This window comes from Miscanthus floridulus, chromosome 17 (assembly GCF_019320115.1).
Source record: "Miscanthus floridulus cultivar M001 chromosome 17, ASM1932011v1, whole genome shotgun sequence".
Classification (NCBI taxonomy): domain Eukaryota; kingdom Viridiplantae; phylum Streptophyta; class Magnoliopsida; order Poales; family Poaceae; genus Miscanthus; species Miscanthus floridulus.
The window spans coordinates 93253014-93275003 of record NC_089596.1 but is presented as its reverse complement, the minus strand read 5'-3'; the positions used below and the strand labels follow the sequence as shown (position 1 = coordinate 93275003).

Sequence of the window (21990 nt, the reverse complement as noted above, 5' to 3'; positions counted from 1 at the left end):
TGCCTCCTTCCTTCTTCTTCTCTCATTCTCATTGAGAGCTTCTTCGGCATCGGTAGCCTCAAGATGTGGTAGCATGGTGTTACTTGCTGTCGACGTGCTCCGCTCGCTGCTGTTCATGTTAACATCCACCCACTTCACGCCACTAGTTCCTTCTTTGGGTTCCATACCTCACACGATGAAGTGTATATGAGGTAACCTTCTCTAATACCACTTATAGGATCTTTGGTTGGCCTAGAGGAGGGTAAATAGGCCTGTCAAAATAAACACTCAAACTTTTATCAAATTCACCCTACGGCACTGCTGCTCTGGAGGGTGACACTGCCGGACTGTGGCACTGCCGCACCTGTAGACAACTTCAAGTCACTGTTCAAAATCAATGAACAGAAACTTATATTAGAGAAATTTCTCAGCCTACTGCAGGCATGATAGTCATAGATCAAGAGCAAGAAGTTGTAGGAAACCACACACAAGTAGATCAACTAGAAAGCCTTAGGGCTCGCCACCAATGTAAATCAAACACAAGTGACACAATGATTTATCCCGTAGTTTGGCTCGCCACCAAGGCTTGCCTACCTCCATGTTGTTGAGGTTAGCCACTAAGTCATAGGGCTTTCCAACCCTTCCTCATTCTCAAGTCAAAAGACTTAACTCTTGAGATGAGGGGTGAGTTTACTAGCTTCAAGAGATGGTTACAAACCTCCCGAGGTTGCCACACAAGTTGACAAGCTCCACGGGCGATGCTCTAGCTGGCTAGGAGCCAAGCTCCAAGAGTAACAAACACAACTGCCGGCCAAAACATGAACCAAGTGCTCTTTTGAGTTGAGGAATCAATGGAGCTGCTCTCTAATCGAGTTTTGGACCCTTTTCTCTCATGGATTGATGGAGAAATCAATGGATTTGCTTGAGGGCTCAAGGTCACTAATGGAGGGAGAGAGAGGCTTCTTTCTATTTTGGATGAGCTAGAGTGAGGAAAAAGAGGTAGAGAGCCATTGGGAAGGAAGGGGAATGGTATAAATACCCCCTAGCCCCCAATGGTCACTTAAGTCATGGTAGTACCTCTCTTCAAGTGTGGCAGTGCCACACCACGTAAGATAGCAAGTGTAAGAGTGAAGTGTAAACTGTCTTGGCCATGAATCTGAGGATGCATGTGTATGTTTGAGCACTTGGTAGCACATATAGCTTAAGCCTCCTTTGAGTTTGAATCCATCTACATTTGTAATTTGGTGCTCCTCCATTTTGTGTAGCATCCTCGAACATGAATTCCCTGCTTATCATCTCAATAAATCTCATTAGTTCTCTAATTGCATGGTCATTATCACCAAAACCCACAATTAGGGTTTGATTGCACTTTCAGATGGGATACTATGATTAGATTTACTTTTATATGCAATGAAACTGGTAATTAATTGATGATTAACCCAGGCACCAGTGGGAATGGTAATACTCCGCTAGGACTCACCCTTAAATTATAATCACCACTACATGTCTATTTCCACCCATGCTTAGGACTTGCTAAGTACTATGTACTCACCCGTTGTCAACTCATAGACCTTGGCATAGAAGAAGACTATGACTTTGAAGATGAAGCGTACCACAAGGAATAGGATAACCGTTAGGAGATTCGATTGTAGGAATTGACATCGAGGCTAGGGTTTCGTCCACGCTCTAGTTTCCTATGGAATAGGATGTTGTTTTACTGTATAATAATCCTACTTTAGAGACCACCAATAGTGCCATTTCACGGCCATAGCTTCCACCAACTCTATACCCTATGACAATACTCTTTGTGCCACTGTTGTAGACCTTATTTTACATATCAATAAAGCTCAAAACCTTTTATAATATATTTGTGTACCATCCCTATGATTAGTGTGTATTTGTGTGTGATCCTGGTGCAAATACAGAAGCACAAAGGACTCTCAAATTGAGGGGCCGACAGAGTGGTATCAGAGCCAAGCTAAACCATAGGACAAAGCCCTAGGATTGGAACACGTTAGATAGTCTAATAGTAATAGGAATAATCACAAACCCAAAACTAGTTAAGGCAATGGATGTTTCGCATTGTTGTTCCTCCTTTGTTTTGCAAAATGTCCTAACCCTTGCGATGAATTTTTACAGCAATGGACAACATATGGGTTAAGTTGGACTGTCTGACTACTGAAGGGTTTCCCCCGCTCCTATGGGAGACATTGTAGCGATTGGGATACACCGAGGCACCGATGTACTTCGGTAGAGAGTACCTCAAGGATGGTGTACCTAAGTGCGAAATTCATGTATGAATTCCAACACATCCATCATGCCCCACATTTCAGACTCGGTATCACACTGCCCATGGAAGAGAGTTATAGGATACATGTCAGAAAGCAGCACATCAGGCTCTTATAGAGTACTGTCAGATCTTTGAAGAGGATATTGAGCATACTCCAGCCAAATTTTTCCCAATGCCTAATCAGACCACTCCTACATTGTGTGAGAAGGTACGAGCTTTAGAGAAGATTGACCCAAAGACACCAGAGTACACCACAGTCACCACTGTGAAGTACTTACACATACTTGACACCCTCTATGAGAATCAGCAAAAAGAATTGTCCAGATGGATCATTAAGGCAAAGGAGATTGGAAATGAGCTATGAGGCACCAACTGGGAGTTGTTCCTAGTGAGACAAGAAAGAGCAATTCTAAAGAACAAGCTAGATACCTGTCACCAAGAGTTGAAGGAAGCCCAACAACAAGCACATTCGAAGAAGCGATCGAAGAAGACCAAGAAAGGAAAAAGATCATGATTGTAGGACCACGAGATGGAGTACCAGCATACAACCCACAAGACCCGCACTACGAGATGAACGGATATTTTCCAAAGGAGTCATATTCTAACCGAGGGACAGTTGAGACACAGGAGTCCATGGCAGATAATTTCCTGAAAGCCAAGCCATCATTAGTTGCTTTAGGGCGGATGATGATGGATATGCACAAGAGCTTTACACACTACGAGATGAGCAGTTGGCCTAGGAAAAGGGCAATTCTATACATCAGGGCCTTCGCAAGATGCAATTCAAGTAGAATAATGAGTCTAAGTCACGAAATGTAGTTCTTGTAAAATAAATAATGAGAATTGTAGTAGCAAGTAATATAGTCTAGTAGCAAGTAGTAGTCGTAGTGAGCCTAGTAGTCGCTTTGATGTCATTAGAAGTACGAGTAGTCTCGTAGTCATCACTCTAGCAGTTGTTGTATGATACACCCTTGTATCATATATGTATGACTATTCAGGTGATATATGCATTATGTTTGTTTGTGCATGTGTGTTTTTGCTTGCTTGTTTGTTATTTTTGTTTTTGCCGCGCCCAAATCCTAGAGGAAATCTTCTCATCTTGCCAACCCATGGCAACAAATGGAACGAAGGTCCGATAGGATACGGGATCGCTGTGAAAGGGCCACCGAAAGGTAGGTTCATGAGGAAGAAGAGCCAGTTGCACCTAGACCTAAAGGTAGGCAAAATAGAGGCAATCATAATCATAGGCATGGGCTTGAACAACCGTAAGAGGATACCATTCAAAATATAGAAGATGTACCTAAAGGAAATGAAGAAGAAGTTGAGCAAAACATTGGAAATGAACCAGTGCAAGAGGAGGAACTCCCACCACCTCCACCAACATTGGCAGAAGTAATGGATTGACAGACCTGGTTGTTAGAGAATCTTGCAAGGAGACAGGAAAATGGTAATGGACAAGGAAAGATGACAGCATTCATGAGACTTCACCCACCGACATTTGATAGTGCAGAAGATTACCCATTATCAGCCGACGACTGGTTACATACCATCATCAAAAAGCTGAATGTAGTAAGAGCCACCGATGAAGAGAAAGTTATTCTAGCCACTCACCAACTAGTAGCAGCCACTGGTGAATGGAGGGAAAACTACCAAGATGCAGCTAATGGGCCAGAAGCTATCACTTGGCAAGAATTCATGGAAAAGTTTCATGAATACCACATTCTAGAAGGAATCATGGAGATAAAGGCAGAAGAATTTTGTTCACTTAGACAAGGACCAATGATAGTAAATCAGTACATTAGGAAGTTTATGAAGCTAGCGTGATACGCACCAGAAGATGTCAACTCTGACAAGAAGAAGTAGAAGTGTTTTAGGAGAGGACTCAACGCATCACTAAGAGAACAGATGGTCACCCACATCTACCTAGACTTCAACACGTTGATGAACCACGCCATTCTACTAGAAGAAGAACGAGTCAGAGGTGAAAGAGAATGAAAGCGCAAATTTCTAATACAACGCGCTCGCTAGCAGGAAAGAACATAGCGAGTCCGCACAAGTAACACCGCACCCAAAAGATATCAACTGACTATGCAGTATAGGACACCCGGAAACAACACTTCACAAACCACCTCCAACTACAAGAACAACAACAATAACAGCAACAACAACAACCAACTCAAGAACAACAACAACATAATAGTAGATACTTGTTTTAGATGTCGACAACTAGGACACAGTGTAGCCTAATGCCCTCTTAAAATAGGAAACTCTGCCCCTGCTCAGTCTATAGCTAGCAATAAGACAGTCACCTCAGGAACTAGACGCTCAGCGCCTCAGAACTCTAGACCACCTAGAAGGAATGCCCTGAATTTTGGGCAAGGCCATGTGAACCACGTTAATGCAGAGGAAGTATAGGCAGCACCTGATGTCGTGTATAGTGAGTTTTTAGTTAACTCCACTCTTGCAACCGTGTTGTTTGATTCTAGCGCATCACATTCATTTGCTTCTGCTTGTTTTGTGTTTAGAAATAGTTTACGACCCATGTTACTTCCCACCCCTTTATTAATTTGAACCCCTTGAGCTATCCTCAAATGCACCGTCAAGTGCCCTCGAGTAAAGACCATGATAGATAGAGTAGAATTTCAAGCCGATTTGGTGGTATTAAAGACAAAAGGTTTGGATATAATACTAGGAATGGATTGGTTAAGGAGACACCATGGTACTATATCCTATAGTGACAGAGTAGTAACCCTGATAAACCACCAAGGATTAAAGGTAGAATGCCACCCTCAAGCCCCTAGAGCAGAACCAATGGTTTGTAGCATACAAGTATAGAAGAGGTACCAGTTGTATGTGAATACCCAAATGTGTTCCCTAAAGAATTACCTGGAATGCCACTAGATAGAGATTTGGAGTTTATATTTGACCTAATCCCTAGAACTGCACCCATTGCCAAGAGACCTTATCGGATGGTAGCCAATGAGTTGGAAGTGTAAGGGACCATGATGCCTAAGAGGGGGGTGAATTAGGCAACTTAAAACTCTAACTCTAAACTATGGCCTCTTTTTCTATCCTTAGCAAAAACATATGCAAAGATAAACAATCTAAATGTGCAACTAAGGTTTTGCTAGTGTGTTGCTATCTCTACCACAAAAAGGAGTTATGCAACCTAGGTTCCAAACCTATCAACTAGCCTATCACTAAGCTAGGAAAGTAAAGCACAAACCAAGATTGCATTGTAAATGCGGAAGCTAAAGAGTAGGGTAGAGATATGCAAACTCCCGTCGATGACTCTAATATTTTTACTAAGGTATCGAGAAGCACGCAAGCTTTTTCCTAGTCCTCATTGGAGCCCCTCGCAAGGAATCCCTCGCAAGGGCCAAGCTCCTGGTCAAGTAACTCCGTGGATAGCCCTGGGCCTTCCCCATGGGCAAGTGGGTCTTCAGTGTGCCTTCTAGAAAGCCTCTCCTAGACCGCTCTCCGTCGCCTTCACTATCAAGCTTCCAGCCAAAACACCACGGGCCTTGTTCCCTCCGGTACACGTTGCCGGCCACACCACAAACACGGTTGATGTGGTCTCACAAGACTACAAGCTCCTCCGATGTACAACAATGGTGCGTGCAAGCACCAAGTCGTAAGAGGTATGCAAAACTCACTAAACATTAGGCCTAAACCTAGAGCAAGCACATAAGCGGTGGTCTAATCAACCTAAGTACTTTGCAAAGCACCTACGCTAATCACCTAATGAATCACTAAGCACTATGCAAGTGGAGATCATTAAAATGGTGTATCAACACCCTTGGTATGTATCCTCACTTCTTCACTATTAAAATGGTCGGTTGGGGTCTATTTATAAAGCCCCATGGAGAAACTAGCCGTTAGGGATGAAACCTAGCTTTCTGCTACTGGCTGGATGCTATTATCGTCCTCACCGGATGCGTCTGGTTGTCCCAACCATTTGAGCGCGCGTGTTGATTAGACACACTGCCGAGTCCGGTCATCATCGACTAGACGCATTCGGTCATAATTCCACCACTCTGGAACCTCTCTAGACATGATCGGACGCTGCACTTTGTGTGTCCGGTCATCCAGTGCTGCTACGTTTAGTCACGCTAAAAACATTGTCGTGATGAAGAATAGTGTCATCGATGTGTCCCATCACTGCTTCGCTCAGCGTTTGGTCACAGCTGTTGACGTCTGCTGTTGCCAAGCAACTGATCGAACATGTCCAGTTCTCATAGGGCTGCGTCCGGTCACCTCTGCCAAGCTCGTTTCTTCGTGATCTTGCATCCATCTTGGTTCCCATCTTCGTGCTTGGACTTTGCTTGATATTTTGGGTCTTCTCTTGTGCTTCTAGGGTCTTGCTTATGGTGTTGATCATGGGATCATTATGTCGCCTTCATCCAAGTCATGTCTTGCACCCTATTAAACTATAAAACAATTACTTGCAAATTCATTAGTCCAATTTGGTTGTGTTGGTCATCAAACACTAAAATCTAAAGTAAATGGTCCTAGGGTCCTTTTTCCTTACAGGAAGAATTGAAGAAGCAGTTATGAGAGTTACAAGAGAAAGGATACATTCGACCAAGCTCATCTCCTTGGGGATCACCAGTCTTGTTCGTGAAGAAGAAAGATGGTAGTCTTAGGATGTGTATTGACTACCGGTCACTCAACAAACTCACCATTAAGAACAAGTACCCATTACCCAAAATCAATGATCTATTTGACCAATTGAAAGACGCCAAGTATTTCTTAAAGATAGATCTGAGATTAGGCTACTATCAACTAAAGATTTGGCTCCACGACATACCAAAGACCGCATTCGTGACTCGCTACGGATAGTATGAGTTCACCATAATGCCATTTGGATTAACCAATGCCCCCGCATATTTCATGAATCTGATGAACAAGGTGTTCATGGTGGAATTAGATAAGTTTATGCTAGTATTCATCGATGACATTCTCATCTATTCAAGGAGTGTCGAAGAACATGAACAACATTTGACAGTAATTTTGAACAAGCTATGAGCACATGAGTTGTATGCCAAGTTCAGCAAATGTGAGTTTTGGCTACAAGAAGTCACTTTTCTAGGACACATCATCACCGCCGAAGGAGTAAAAGTAGATCCAGAGAAGGTTAAGGCCATATCAGACTAGAAGCAACCCACCAACATGATGGAAGTTCACATTTTTCTCTGACTAGCTGGATACTACCAAAGATTTATTGAAGGATTTTCGAAGATCATAAGACCCATGATAGCCCTGACATAGAAAGAAAAAGAATTCAAGTGGACAGAAGCGTGCGAAAAGAGTTTTCAAGAGTTGAAGACCCGATTAACCATAGCCCCAACACTCATGCTACCCGATATACACAGAAGCTTTGTAGTATATTGTGACGCATCATGACAAGGACTAGGATGTGTCCTGATCCAAGATGATAAAGTAGTTGCCTACGCCTCCTGGCAACTAAAGAAACACAAAGAGAATTTTCCAACACATGATTTGGAACTGGCAGCCGTAGTACATGTATTAAAGATATGGAGACACTACCTAATCGGAAACAAGTGAGAGATATTTATAGATCACAAAAGTTTGAAGTACATTTTCACATAGCCTGATTTGAACCTACGACAAAGAAGATGGTTGGAACTTATCAAGGATTATGACCTAAGCGTACAGTACTACCTAGGAAAAGCCAATGTAGTAGAAGATGCACCAAGCAGAAAGGCATATTGCCACTACATGACCACCTTAAACCAAAGACCAGAGTTAGCACAAGAAGTCCACCAACTGAATTTTCAAATTATGCCGCAAGGCACTCTAAACGTGCTACAAGTATGATCAGCCTTGGTAGATTGGATAAAGCAAGCACAAGACAAGGATGAAGAAATACAACAATGCAAGGAGAAAAGTAGTAGGAAGGAACTTCTAGGATTTTGAGTCAACGAGCATGGGAAGTTATGGTATGATGATCGGATATGCGTACCAAAGGATGAAGCACTCCGAAGACTAATATTGGATGAGGCACACCACTCAGACTACTCTATCTACCTAGAATCAACCAAGATGTACATGGACCTCAAACAAAAGTACTGGTGGACCAGAATGGAAGGAGATATCATAGAATATGTCGTCCAATGTGATACCTATAGAAGAGTCAAAGCAGAACATCAACGACCAGTACTACTACTATAGCCATTGCACATTCCTGTATGGAAATGGGAAGAGATCATCATGGATTTCATAGTAGGATTACCCAAGATGCCAAATGGACACGACTCCATATGGGTTATAGTAGACCGACTAACAAAAGTGGCACATTTTATTCTAGTAAAGATTGACTACAAGGGTAACAAGTTAGCACAACTTTACATTGACAACATCCTTAGATTACATGGGGTACCAAGCCAAATAGTCTCAGATAGAGGAACTCAGTTCACTACCTAATTTTGGAAAAGCCTGCATAAAGCCTTAGGAACATGACTAGACTATAGCTCTGCCTATCACCCACAGATAGATGGACAAATAGAAAGAGTGAATCAAATATTGGAAGACATATTACGAGCTTGCGCATTGACCTATGGAAAAGACTAGGAAAAGAGCCTATCATTTGTAGAGTTCTCATACAACAACAGTTATCAAGGCAGCCTGAAGATGTCACCATTCGAAGCTTTGTATGGAAGAAAATGCCAAACCCCATTAATGTGGTCCAAAGTTGGAGAAAGGAGTCTGTTTGGCCCCAACATGATTAAGGAAGCTGAGGAACAAGTGGTCAAAGTTCAAGAAAAATTCAAGGCCGCCCAAAGTAGACAAAAGAGCTATGTAGACACTCGGAGATGACCGTTGGAACTCCAACCTGGAGATTTTGTCTACTTGAAGGTATCACCCATCAGGGGTACTCAAAGATTTCAAGTTAGAGGGAAGTTATCCCCACGGTATGTTGGACCATACCAAATCATTGAAAGGATTGGAGCAGTAGATTACTATTTTGAGTTACCGCCAGAAATGGCAGATGTACACGGTGTGTTTCACGTATCACAACTAAAGAAATGCCTAAGAGTGCCAGAAGAGCAAGTGCCTATGGAAACCATGGATTTACAGCCAGATTTACAGTATCAAGAAATGACAGTTAAGATATTGGATATAGTCAGCCGACAAACCAGAAGGACAGCAGTGAGATTTTGTCGAGTACAATGGAGTAACCATACAGAAGCAGAAGCCACATGGGAAAGAGAAGATGGCCTCAAAAAGGAATTTCCTTATCTATTCAAGGATTAGCTCCAATCTCAAGGATGAAATTCTTTTTAAGGGGGTAGGTTTGTAACACCCTAAAATTTGGCCTAGTTTTAAAAACCACTAAAAATTTGAACTTTTTAAAATTTGCATAGGAAATAATATATATAACCAACCTAAACATTTTTTACAAATAAAACCACATAGGAACATAAAACCTTAGGTGTGCAACTTTGTTTGTGAATGTTTGTTTGGCTTGTTGAAATTATAGTGGCACCCTTTTACACACTCATGCATTCAAATTTGAATTTGAAATCATTCAAACATATACATGTAAGAGATAGGAGATAGAAAAGGGAATTAGAAAATAGGAAAAGCCACTTGGGCTCATTCCCTCCCCTCCCTCCTTTTTGGTCCGAAGCCGTAGCCCAGCCCTTCCTCTTCCCCCTCCTCTCTCCCACACGTGAGCCAGCCTAGCAAGCCGCCGCCTAGCTTGGCCCAGCCTTGCCCGCTCTCCCCTTCTCCCCCACTGACACCTCAGGCCCACCTATTAGCTTTGTCATCCACCCTGAGCTGATAAGTCATACGCGGCATCGCTGCGTCATCAACACTCGCCAGCGCCACCCCAGTGCCAACGAAGGTCAGCGGAGGCACGGCGACATCAGGACCCCATGGTGCCCCTCTCTTCTCCTTTCCTCCCTCTTCCCCCGCACTGTGAACGCGTCAACGATAGCACCATGGTCGCCGCCATGTAGAGCCACCGGAGTAGCCACCAAGGCAACTCCGGCGTGCACAAGGGCAAGCACTAGCCATGGCGATGTGACTAGACAAGGTCAACGGTGTGGCCACATGATGGATAAGGATGGTCGTGTGAAATATCTCGCCACTGGGACACCGGCCTAGCTAGCCTATAAATAGGCTCGGCCGGCGATGCTCTCACCTCGCCCTCTCCACCATTAGTTCCGCCGATGGTGGGAACACCCTATCTCCGCCTGTTCTTCCCCTTTCCCCTCCTCCTTCCCCTCCTTTCTCATTTCCCCTTTTCGGCAGTTCGCCGATGCCATTAGCGCCACCTGCTCCTTCTTTCATCTCCGCTATGTCTCTGGCCGATTGGAGTGACCGATGAGTTCCTGAGCTCTCCCCTTTTATTTTGCATTAGGTATAGGTAGTGTAGGCCTCTGTGTAGCGCTGCCCATGTGAGCCCGCTCCGCCGAGTCACCATGGCCATCGGCCATCGTCGGCGAAGCCACCATAGAACACCCAATCACCCCCACTCCACTCCACTCCCCTCTCACCCCTTTTCACATACATGTAGATAGATAGTTAGGATAGGGCCACTAGGGCCGTGTTTAGAGCATGGCACCACCGCAACCACCCCGATGAGCCTCCATGGCCACCACAGGCACCCACTACCAAGGGCGACCTTGTTACTGGCTATGGCTTGCCCTAGCGAACCCCGTCCACCCCTTAACCACCTCTCTCGAGGGCCAACACCGTCGGTGTATGCTGCTCCGGGAGCCGTGCTCTCCCTCCCTTGTTTCATTGCCAGCATGGTCACCGCCGACCGTTGTCATCCTCCTCTCCCCCCTTTCTTTGTCCCCGCCAGGTGCGACCGGAAGGGAATGGCGTCACCATCCCCGTTCGTCTTCTCTCTCTCCCTCCTCTGATTGACACACAGGCCCATGGCCTTCACGCCAACGCCGTCATCGCTTCTGACGCCAACACGGGACCCACCTATCACACACACAGAGCACACACAGCATGGGGTACGCTTAAGAAAACGCTAGGTACACCCGGCCAGTGTACACAGAGTGTTATAAATACATTTTCCTAGCTTAGAAAAATTCCTAAAAATTTGTAAATAAACTAGTTGAAATAAGGAAATTAATTATGTAGTTTGCACCCATTTTCATGCACTAGAAAATACATATAAAATTCCACCTAGATTAATTAGCTATAGGATAAACTTCTAAAATTCATAACCTTTAAACCATAACTCCGATTTGCATGAAACCACTTCTAAAAATCATCTAAAATCAAACCCTATCATATGCGCTTAGTGCCACCATATAGTTCTATGTTTTCTTGGGTCCTTTTTCTTTTGTGGATAGCGGTAGTCTTATGCGACCGATATGTCCGACAGACGACAATAATCGTCAGGAGGACGAAGACCCAAATTACATAGACGTGCTGAAAGGTGATGACAATGAAGGCAAGTCCTAGCTCCCCTCCCTACCATCTTGCTTTAAAACCCCTAAAATGCTAAAACTTGACTATGAGACTATCACCCTAGAAAATGAGCTTGGTTGATGCGATATAGTTAAGATAAATGGTTATCTTGTTATTTTATGAGCTCCACATCACGATTAGAATTAGGGATAATAATTGAACATAAAATTTGTTAAACCTAAACTAAACCCCGACATGGGGCGAGTGGTGGTAAACTATGGAGGTAGTTTGTCATGGTAGGAATGCCTAGATAGGGTTTCTGTGGGAGATACTCGCCTCGGTCACATAAGGACCGGTTCATAGTCCCTCTCGCCTAGTGAGTCTTTTCATACAACCACATGTCTATATGGGTAGGCTTGATCCCATGCCCCATTAGATAGAAGTATAGTTTCTACTAGGAGGCCGGTGTAGGCAACAGAAGACTAGGAGCCAGCATGGGGGATAGGTTTTCTTCCATGTCTGGTTGGCATGGATGCTATGTGATCTTCCACGTTAAGCGTTAGGTTTTTAGGCCATGTTCAAGCCACTATTTTCTTGGCCGTGTTCGAGCCATGTTTTTCTTTTGTGATGATTTGGTATCATCACATTTGGGGGGATTTGGTATCTTCCTGGTTTTGTGTTCCAACCCTTGTGAAACCGTGGAAGAGATTATATAGAAATCTAGGTTAGCTTTCCAAGCGGGTATAGGATCTCGTTAGGTCTATTTTGTCCACTGATCATGGATGAGATTACACCTATCATGTGGGGAGATTTGTACACCTCTATAGAGTTTTATTAAATCTATTCGAATAGTCACGTCCTTGGAATGGGCATATGCTAGGATGGTGTAGGATCTATTGTTGGCCTAGAGGGAGGGTAAATTGGCCTATCAAAACAAATACTCAAACTTTTATCAAATTCACCCTGAGACACTACCACTCTGGAGGGCGGCACTGTCGGAGTGCGGCACTACCGGACCAGAATAGCAGCACTATCGTAGCTGCAGGCAACTTCAAGTCACAGTTCAAAATCAGTGAAAGAAAACTTATATCGGAGAAATTTCTCAGCCTACTGTAGGTATGATAGTCACAGATCAAGAGCTAGAAGTTGTAGGAACACCACACACAAGTAGATCGACTAGAAATCCTAGAAATCACCTCAACCAACAATATAAAATGCAAGTAATATAAATTAAGCATAAGTGACACAATGATTTATCTCGTGGTTCGGCTCACCACCAAGGCTTGCCTACCTCTACGTTGTTGAGGTTAGCCACTAAGGTTTAGGGCTTTTCAACCCTTCCTCATTCTTAAGTCTAGAGACTTAACTCTTAAGATGATGGGTGAGTTTACTAGCTTCAAGAGATGGTTACAAACCTCTCGGGGCTACCACATAAGTTGACAAGCTCCATGGGCGACGCTCTAGCCAGCTAGGAGCCAAGCTCCAAGAGTAACAAACACAACTGCCGGTCAAAACATGAACCAAGTGCTCTTTTGAATTGAGGAATCTATGGAGCTGCTCTCTAATCGAGTTTTGGACCTTTTTCTCTCAAGGATTTATGGGGAAATCAATGGATTTGCTTGAGGGCTCAAGGTCACTAATGGAGGGAGAGAGAGAGGCTCTTTTCTGCTTTGGACGAGCTGGAGTGAGGAAGAAGAGGTAGAGAGCCATTGGGAAGGAAGGGGAAGGGTATAAATACCCCTTAGCCCCCAATGATCACTTAAGTCACGGTAGTGCCTCTCTTCAAGTGCGGCAGTGCCGCACCACGTAAGACAACAAGGGTAAGAGTGAAGTGTAGACTGTCTTGGCCATGAATCTGAGGATGCATGTGTATGTTTGAGCACTTGGTAGCACATATTAGCTTAAGCATTGTGTCCCCCTTTATAGTACAACTTTTCCTATACTTAAATTCAAAATATAAAAGAAGTTAAACCTCCTTTGAGTTTGAATTCATCTATATTTGTAATTTGGTGCTCCTCTATTTCATGTAGCATCCTCAAACATGAATTCCCTGCTTGTTATCTCGATAAATCTCATTAGTTCTCTATTTGCGTGGTCATTATCACCAAAACCCACAATTAGGGCTTGATTGCACTTTCAATCTCTCCCTTTTTGGTGATTGATGACAACCCAATTAGAGCTTACAAAAGATATGAAATAAATACTAAGATTTTTGAGCCATGGGTGTAGAGCCTCTCCCTAAGTATGTGAATAAAGAATTAAATTCTCAAATTGGCATAAGAAGCCAAGATTCACATTTTAGTGAAAGTGATGGGGCTCCCCCTACATCCATGCTCCTGTGGGGTGCTGCATATTGTGTCAGGTATGTAAAACATGATGCAAATAACAGTTTATGCACAACATAGTTTACTGTTGTAGCTGGGTGCGGCACTGCCGCACTTGCTGTAATAGCACAGATCAGAACAGACACCACACAACATGTGATACATATAAAGATATACATTCTAGCACAATTGTATCATAAGCGACAGCATAGATTAATATATGTCCATATCCTACACATATATAAAGTAGTTAAGTAGTATTATTACATAAATAGAGTTTCTAATGGACTCTTAAACTCTCACCTAATGAAGACTACTCTAAACGGATACAATCACGACTCTAGCTGCAGCAACCTCCTCTCCATGGCATCAAAAAAGTTGTTGACCCCTCTAATTTTCTCCCTCTTTAGCATAAAGCATCAAAAAGAGAAGAAAAGAAGAAATACCAACACTCACTCCTCATCCTCTTGGATGGTGTCCTAATAGACATCATCCCCACCAGTAGCTCTACTAGCACCTGCAACGTCCTCCTCTCCACCATCATCGTCGGAGGAGGAAGAAGACACCACCGCCCTCCCTTGGCGATGAGTGGTCAAAGTGTGGCGCTCGCGCCTGGTGCTCCTCCTCAGTGGCATTGAGCTCCACAATGATGAGCCTCCATTCGTCCAAGCAGCAAGGTGTCATTACACTGAAAGCACAAGTTGCAAGCATATGTTTTAAGTGTTTTAGAGTTATGTTGCAAGTGTTTTATATCAATGTTGCAAAAATAGATCGAGATGTTATCCATGTTGCAATGACTATACATGTATGTTTTAAGTGTATGTTCCAAATATTTCATCTGTTTCAGATGTATATTGCAAGTGTTTCATCTAGATGTTGCAAAAGTAGATCCGGATGTCCGTATGCATGCATGTTGCAAGAGTATTTTTCAAGTGTTACATCCGTATGTTGCAAGTGTTTCATCTGGATGTTGCATATGCTTTTTGCAATGGCTACACACGGATTTTAAGTTTTTTCTGGTGTTTTGTAATTGTTTTAGACATATGTCGCAAGTGTTTTAGTTGTTTTTGGACGTATGTTACAAGTGTTTCATCTGGATGTTGTAAAAATAAATCTGGTGTTGCGCATGTTGCAATGGGACCCATCTGTCGTTGTCGCCTGCTATAGCTGCTAGGACGCTATCGTGGGTCAACGTGCGGGTGCCTAAGGCGGGTAGACACATCCTCTGCTCGGCATCCACAAGCGGGGATAGGTGGCTAGGACCATGTGGGTTCCTGAAAGCTCTAGTTTGGTTTTGGTGAATTGATGACACCCTATATGCTAACCTAGTTTATCAAAGTGATCATGAGATATGTAGCACTATTCCAAGTGGTGGAGCAATGGTGAAGATCATGATGATGGTGTGACCATGGTGATGATCAATTGCTTGGACTTGGAAAAGAAGAAATAGAAAAACAAAATGGGCTCAAGGCAAAGGTAAAAATCATAGGGCCATTTTGTTTTGGTGATCAAGACATCTAGTGGGTGTGATCACATTTAGGATAGATAGTCGTACTATTAAGAGGAGTGAAACTCATATTGAAATGCGGTTATCAAAGTGCCACGGATGCTTTAACTCATTGCATATGCATTTAGATCTAGTAGAGTGCTAACACCCTTAAAATTATTTGTGAAAATATGCTAACACATGTGCACAAGGTGATACACTTGGTGGTTGGCACATTTGAGCAAGGGTGGAGAAGTTGAAGTGGAGGAGTTGATTTTCACTAAAAATCAGTGACCGGACGCAGCTGACATTGTGACCGAACTCATGGTGTCAGCGTCCGATCATTTATAAAACAAGGTGGCGTTCTCAGGCTGCTCTCAGCCACTGACCGGATGCTAAAGCAACTGGTGACCTGACTCGCCGAGGGTGCATCCAGTCAGGCTGACAATTAGTGATGTCAGCAGAGAAACTCGTCGAGGAGTTGGATTGATCGGACGCTGGACCGCATCTGGTCAGGGTGGACCTGATGCGTCCGATCGCGTTTGGCTGACTCTGGAACCTCTCTGGAGTTGACCTGACATGAGGTGGCTAAAGTGATTGGCGCGTCCGGTCATTTGTTGGAGGCGCGTGGTGTTTTCAGCATCAGACGCGACGCGGGAGCGGCAGGTGGTGGCTCACCGCGTCCGGTCGTCACTAACTCGGTCGCGTAGGAAAATCTAGTCGTTGGAGATCAGCGGCTCTCATTTGAAGGAAGTGACACATGGCAGTGGATCAGCGACCGAACGCTGAAGGTGGTGCGTCCAGTCACATCGACCGGCGCGTCCGGTCACCCCTAGCTAGGCTGCTCTATGAGCCCAACGGCTCTATTCGTGGGGCTCTCTATTTAAGCCCCTTGTCTGGCTCGAGCTCACTCTCTTAGCCATTTGCATTGACATAGCAACCTTATGAGCTTAGTCAAAGCCCTCCCACTCATCTCCATCATTGATTCATCATCTTTGTGAGATTGGAAGTAAATCCAAGTGCATTGCTTGAGTGATTGCATCTAGAGACACTTAGTGTTTGTGTTTCGCTGCGGAATTCGCTCGTTACTCTTAGTGGTTGCCGCCACCTAGACGGCTTGGAGCAGCGAGGATCATCGAGCGGAGGTTGGTGATTGTCTCTAGCTCCGATCGTGGTGATTGTGAGGGGTTCTTGATATTTCCCCAGCGGAGAGCCAAAATGTACTATAGTGGATTGCCCGTGCCTTGTGTGATTCTCATTTTGTGTTGGTTTTGCGGCACCCTATTGAGGGTTTGGCGTGTGATGCCAATTAGCGCCTGAACCTCCAAGTGAGTGAATCGTCACAACGAGGACTAGCTTGTCGGCAAACAAGTGAACCTCGATAAAAAATCTTGTGTCACATTGTCCGAGGATTTTTCATTGATTATCTTGTGATTGATTGATTGGCTCTAACTCGTGATTGGCTCATACCTCAACACGTCGGTATAATCATCGTCATCCTCTCTTATATTACATTCCTAGTGTGTAAGCTAAGCTCTTTAGTGTAATTAGTTTTGAGAGTTAGCTTGTGTCGGGTCTAGTGATTGGTGAAACTATTTAGTTAGTCTTTGAGAACTCACTAACTTAGTGTAGTGACATAGCCATTGTGTAGATAGAGACTATAGCAATTAGAATTATGGTAGGTGGCTTGTTTTTAGTAGGCTGGCGTAACATTCGCTTCGCCTCATATTTATCTAACTATTTTATTAAGTGTTATTGTAAAAAATTTTAATAGACTATTCAACCCTTCTGTAGTCTTCAGAACCTTTCAAGTTCCCCAGTGCGGGTGCGATGGTCAGCGAAACAGAGTGGGCACGATGGTAGAGCGGTACACAGCATGAGGTCAACACTGTGGGGCACGCGAAAACAGACGACTCAGGCTCCTTTCGCGTGCTGGCGCAGCCTCCCACGTGAAGGACCAGAGGCGTTCGATATTTTGACGGCTTAGGACGTCTAGTAACGCCCAAAAAAAATACACGATGGAAGAAACTCCACTGTTTCAATTATTTGCCGCGGAGCACAGATACAGTTATTTGCAGTCCCAAGCTCTTCCTGTTGTGCTTGTGCGTATGCCCTTTCTGATTAATCCTCAGGAGATGCATCCTATAATACATAAAACAGTAATCTTATCTGATGAACGTGCACTTCCTGTGATATCTAATTACTGTCTCTCCTGTTATGTCAGAGTTGACACTGGTATATCAACGGGTAAACTTTCTTTTCAATTTTCAATGGGACATTTCTCAGTCTGGGTATCAAGCTAGCAATATCACCTTATAAAGGAAGGCCAAAAAAATTTCACATCATCTAATTGAGGAAGTAGGCCTGGGGCTCGCCTGTGGCCTCTTGTTTAGGACCTTAGGTGACAGCCGTCTAGGCAAACCAGGACATGCCTCTAATGTCTACATATTACAGAAAATATAATCTACTGGAGGATTATATTGTCATTATGTACATCTCAAAAGTAACTTTAAACTCCACTGGGTGCATCAAGGATTATGCTTGGGAAGCCAATCATGTCAGGCTCAAAGAACTCTCAGCTGAGTTAGAAAGGCGGAACACAAGTCCAGAAAGAGGAGCTGTGGCCCACTGACCCTTTGCAGGTCAAGAAGGTACTTCTCATCCCTCGTCTTGTAAAGCTGCAGTCAGTGTAAGTGTATTAGAATTGAGTGCATTTTCCAAGTAGACTTTATGCAACAAAAAGGGACATCTAGTATGAAATGAAAGTACAATTATGGAATATGTTAATTTGAATCACAAATATAGTTGATCCTAAGGGATTGTGAATATTGTAGCAATTCAGAAAAATAACCTGGCATGCAAATGTAATCCTGACAAAGTAAAGTTTGCTGCATAAACATAGCACATAAAGAAGTCAAGGTCATATGTTAAAGAGTTATGCAAAGTGTCATTCATAGTCTGCACAGCGAATGTTGTAATCAAGACTATGTTACGTGATATATTTATTTAAGTGCGCATGATTAAGATTCCAAATGATACCTGAATCTCAAACTTCACTATAGGGGTTGATTTCGCCATGAGATCATCAGTTTCAATTATAGCAGACTCCGCACTAAAGCCATCACTGCTATGCATCATACTCTCCAGGCCGCCAGGACTCCATCTGCATTTCATGTTGTAGTGTCCAATCTTCTTCCAGTAAACATTCAGTTCTTGCAGAGCTATAAGCACTTCACTTATTATTTCTCGTGGATGTGCTCGAGACTGTTAGACAATTACAGATATATGAATCAGAATAATTCAGGAAAGACAATATAAGATTAAGATGTACTTAACATGAAAATTACCTGAAGACCAAGGGCCCATTTCCTTTCAGCTGCAAAATGCTGCCTCAAGCCAGACCCCGGAGATTCTGTAAACCCATGCTGCCGAAGTTCAGTTGCTGAAGTTGGTGTGTCAGCGATTACTTGAGAGAAAGATGAGTCCTAGAGATCACAATCACATAAAGCAAGACAGAAAATTAGCAAGAAATTTATAGCATCACAAGTACTGAACAGCTCACAATCAACATCTGGAAATACAAGAGAAAAGAAAAACCACACTCACCATAGATTCTTGAAACTCAGATCCAAGATAGCCACTGGTTGTACGAAGCCTATTGTCCAAGAGTAAATAATAGGCAACTGTTGCCTGCACAGCCAAACTGTGTCATGATACCATAAAACAACCAAAGGAAACAGAGGGTAAAGCAGATACCTCATTCTGCAATCTGTTTTGCACAGATTCAATTAGATGATTCTTGTCAAAACCCATCTTAATAACATCATTAAGAGTTTCCTCGTCAAGCTACAAAATTCAAAACAATGCCAAATCATTTGCTGAAGTAGAAAAGGCAGAATAAGGATTTTACAGAATAGCGCCATCGATAAAAGCAGAAGATTCTAAAAGTTTGAAGGAAACAAATACACGTCGTCAAGTTGATGCACACACACTATCATTATACCTTTTTAACTTGTTGAGCAGTATCTGGAGGCGGCACAGCCAAATAGCGTGGAAGTCGAATCTTGAACCACACATGTTCACGGATTTCACGTATTGTAATCCTTTTCATCGGATCAACAACTAGCATTCTGGGAATCAAGTCCCTGGCTGAAGGTGAAAAATGACTAGGAAGGGTATATATTCCACCCTACAATTAGATATAAGAATTTACTGAGCATATTAAAATTAAATATAAAGGAATCCTTTTTTCAGGTAAATCAATGAGGCAATAGCTACCTTTATTTTCTTGAAAAGGTTTGGAATATTCTCATCATCAAAAGGGAGAGTACCACAAAGAAGAGCATAAAGAATAACGCCACAGCTCCAGACATCAACTTCAGGACCAGCATATAGTTTACCAGATATGACCTAAGAAAATAAGGAAGAATCGTGTCATAGCAAGTTATATAGGTAAATGGGACCATGAAGAATGCTAATTGTAACTCTTGCTAGATGATACCTCAGGTGCTGCATAATTCGGGCTACCACAACTCGTCTTAAGAAAGTGACCATCACGCATAACATTACTTAAGCCAAAATCGGCAATCTTAACATTGCATTTTGAATCCAAAAGAAGATTCTCTGGCTTTAAATCACGGTGAACAACCATGTTCCTATGGCAATATTCAACACCAGATATGATCTGCATAAAAAGTCAATAAGAAGAAAATTATCGAACTAAGCTCAATGAACCAAATAAACACAATTAGTCAATTCTGATCACCGATATGACAGAAGCAAAACGGTGAACAGATTTCAAATATTTATCAGCTCACAAAACAGCTTATGCCAGCCATACTACAGTCCGAACCAGGGATTACAATGCATTGTGCAATTTTTGGAATGAACATAGTAATATGCAAGAAAGCCACCTGCTGAAAAAAGCGCCGGGCTTCTTCTTCGTGTAGTCTTCCCTTCTCAACGATGTAATCAAACAACTCTCCAGATTTAACATACTCCATAACAACATAAATATCATCAGGTGTATCTATCACCTCATAAAGGCGTATGATATGAGGATGCATAAATAGTCTCAGTATCTTGATTTCTCTCTTCACTGCAGGTACATAATAAGAGAGAATTAAGCTTAGTACTTCATCAGAAGAAGAAGAAAATCCAAGACATAACAAGGAGCTTTGCTGCGTGTCTATAATCTATACATCACGCGCCAAGCTTAAGAACCACAAACCAAATGTTCCGTACACTGACCTTTCTCTTCCATTTCCATGCTTCTGATCTTCCGGCGATTGAGGATCTTGATTGCCACCTTATGGCCAGTCAATATATGTTCCGCGATCTTCACTTTACCGAACGACCCAATTCCCAGGGTTTTGCCAATTCGGTAACCGCTCAAAGGGTTGGCATCTCTTCCAGTCCCCTCCATCGTGTACCTGAATCACAACCAAAGCATATCATACTAGTTTGAGGGCAAAAGAAAAAAAAGAGCTAAAACCATGTGCAGTCGTGAGTATGAAAATCTTCTATGCACTGATACCATTCGAAGGTTGGACCTAGACGACCGAAACACGTAATACCGATTCAGGCTCAGCAAAGACACAGCACGCCTCTCTTTTTTTTCCCACAACGGTAGAACCGAATTTCATTACTTCAGCAACGAAATTACAAGGTTCGACAGTTTCAAAACACCAGCAAACTAACAATAAACCCCGACACCATGTTCCTGATCACAGAGGGATCAGCCAACATGTGGCCAAAACAGCACGCCTCAATTTACCCCGCGGAGAGGCAGGGGAGCCGAACCAGAATCCCGTTGCCAAATCCTCAAACTATGTTTCAGAAACTATGCGCACCCGATTGGCCTTGGCCTGTAGAAAACGAAGCTGAAGCGCCCCAACCCCTGCACAGGCACGGCACGCCGCACACCCGAACCGCTAGCGCGCCATCCCACGACGCGAGGCCCCCGGATCTGGCGGAGCAAGCCGGGCCACAAAATCCCTCTACGCTAGCAACGGGACACGAGTCACAGAACCCAGCTTCTTCACGGCTCAAACACCCAGCCAGACGCGCAGGCTCGGAGGACAAAGAGACAGGCAGAAGCAGGCGCAGAGAGGTGAGGAGATTGGGGGCGTACCTCGCCGCAGGGGAGACGCGGGGAGCTGGGTCCCGCCCGCCGGAGCAGGCGGCAGCGGAGGCGGAGGCGGAGGCGGAGGCGCAGCTCGCGGCGGATGCGAGGTCGCGGGGAGCACGGGAGAGAAGCCCAGAGGAGAGGCGGAATGCGCCTGACACACGAGTGACGCGAGAGAGAGAAAGGTGGGGCCGTGGGGGAGAGAAAAGCGAGTCTCACATGGGACCTACCGCAGTGGCGGGCCTCGAGGGCGTGGTGTGATCGTGTCCGCTCGCGGCGCGCGAAGATTCGTGCGTGCGCGGGCTTTGCTGGGCGTGGGGGACCGGGCGAGCGATCCGACACGTGGACTCCGGGCCCGGACGGACGGGAGGCCGGGAGGGGG

At 43.9% G+C, this 21990-nt stretch overlaps 1 protein-coding gene across 2 annotated transcripts; it reads right to left on the bottom strand.

The window, feature by feature from the left end:
* Nucleotides 1-17719: 17719 nt before the first annotated feature.
* On the bottom strand, nucleotides 17720-21776 carry LOC136517199 (serine/threonine protein kinase OSK1-like). Of its 2 annotated transcripts, none has more exons than XM_066510729.1 (11): nucleotides 21615-21776; nucleotides 20732-20913; nucleotides 20395-20579; nucleotides 19983-20165; nucleotides 19760-19891; nucleotides 19485-19670; nucleotides 19238-19327; nucleotides 19088-19171; nucleotides 18829-18966; nucleotides 18521-18745; nucleotides 17720-18159 (listed from the first exon to the last, which is right to left on the bottom strand). In XM_066510729.1, the coding sequence occupies exons 2-11, from the start codon at nucleotides 20904-20906 to the stop codon at nucleotides 18046-18048; spliced, it is 1512 nt and encodes a 503-aa protein (XP_066366826.1). In that variant the 5' UTR covers nucleotides 20907-20913; nucleotides 21615-21776; the 3' UTR covers nucleotides 17720-18045. The 2 variants fall into 2 exon arrangements, with proteins under 2 accessions (XP_066366826.1, XP_066366825.1); XM_066510728.1 differs by lacking the exon at nucleotides 17720-18159 and adding an exon at nucleotides 18184-18369 and having other exon boundaries at nucleotides 21615-21746.
* Nucleotides 21777-21990: the final 214 nt, after the last annotated feature.

What these genes read in the sequence shown, in the direction of transcription:
- LOC136517199 (XM_066510729.1), bottom strand. Translation starts at nt 20,906, where the DNA reads ATGGAGGGGACTGGAAGAGATGCCAACCCTTTGAGCGGTTACCGAATT. An exon ending in CATGGAAATGGAAGAGAAAG is followed by an intron (nt 20,580 to 20,731) that starts GTCAGTGTACGG and finishes ATGTACCTGCAG; the next exon opens with TGAAGAGAGAAATCAAGATA. An exon ending in ACCTTTTCAAGAAAATAAAG is followed by an intron (nt 19,671 to 19,759) that starts GTAGCTATTGCC and finishes ATCTAATTGTAG; the next exon opens with GGTGGAATATATACCCTTCC.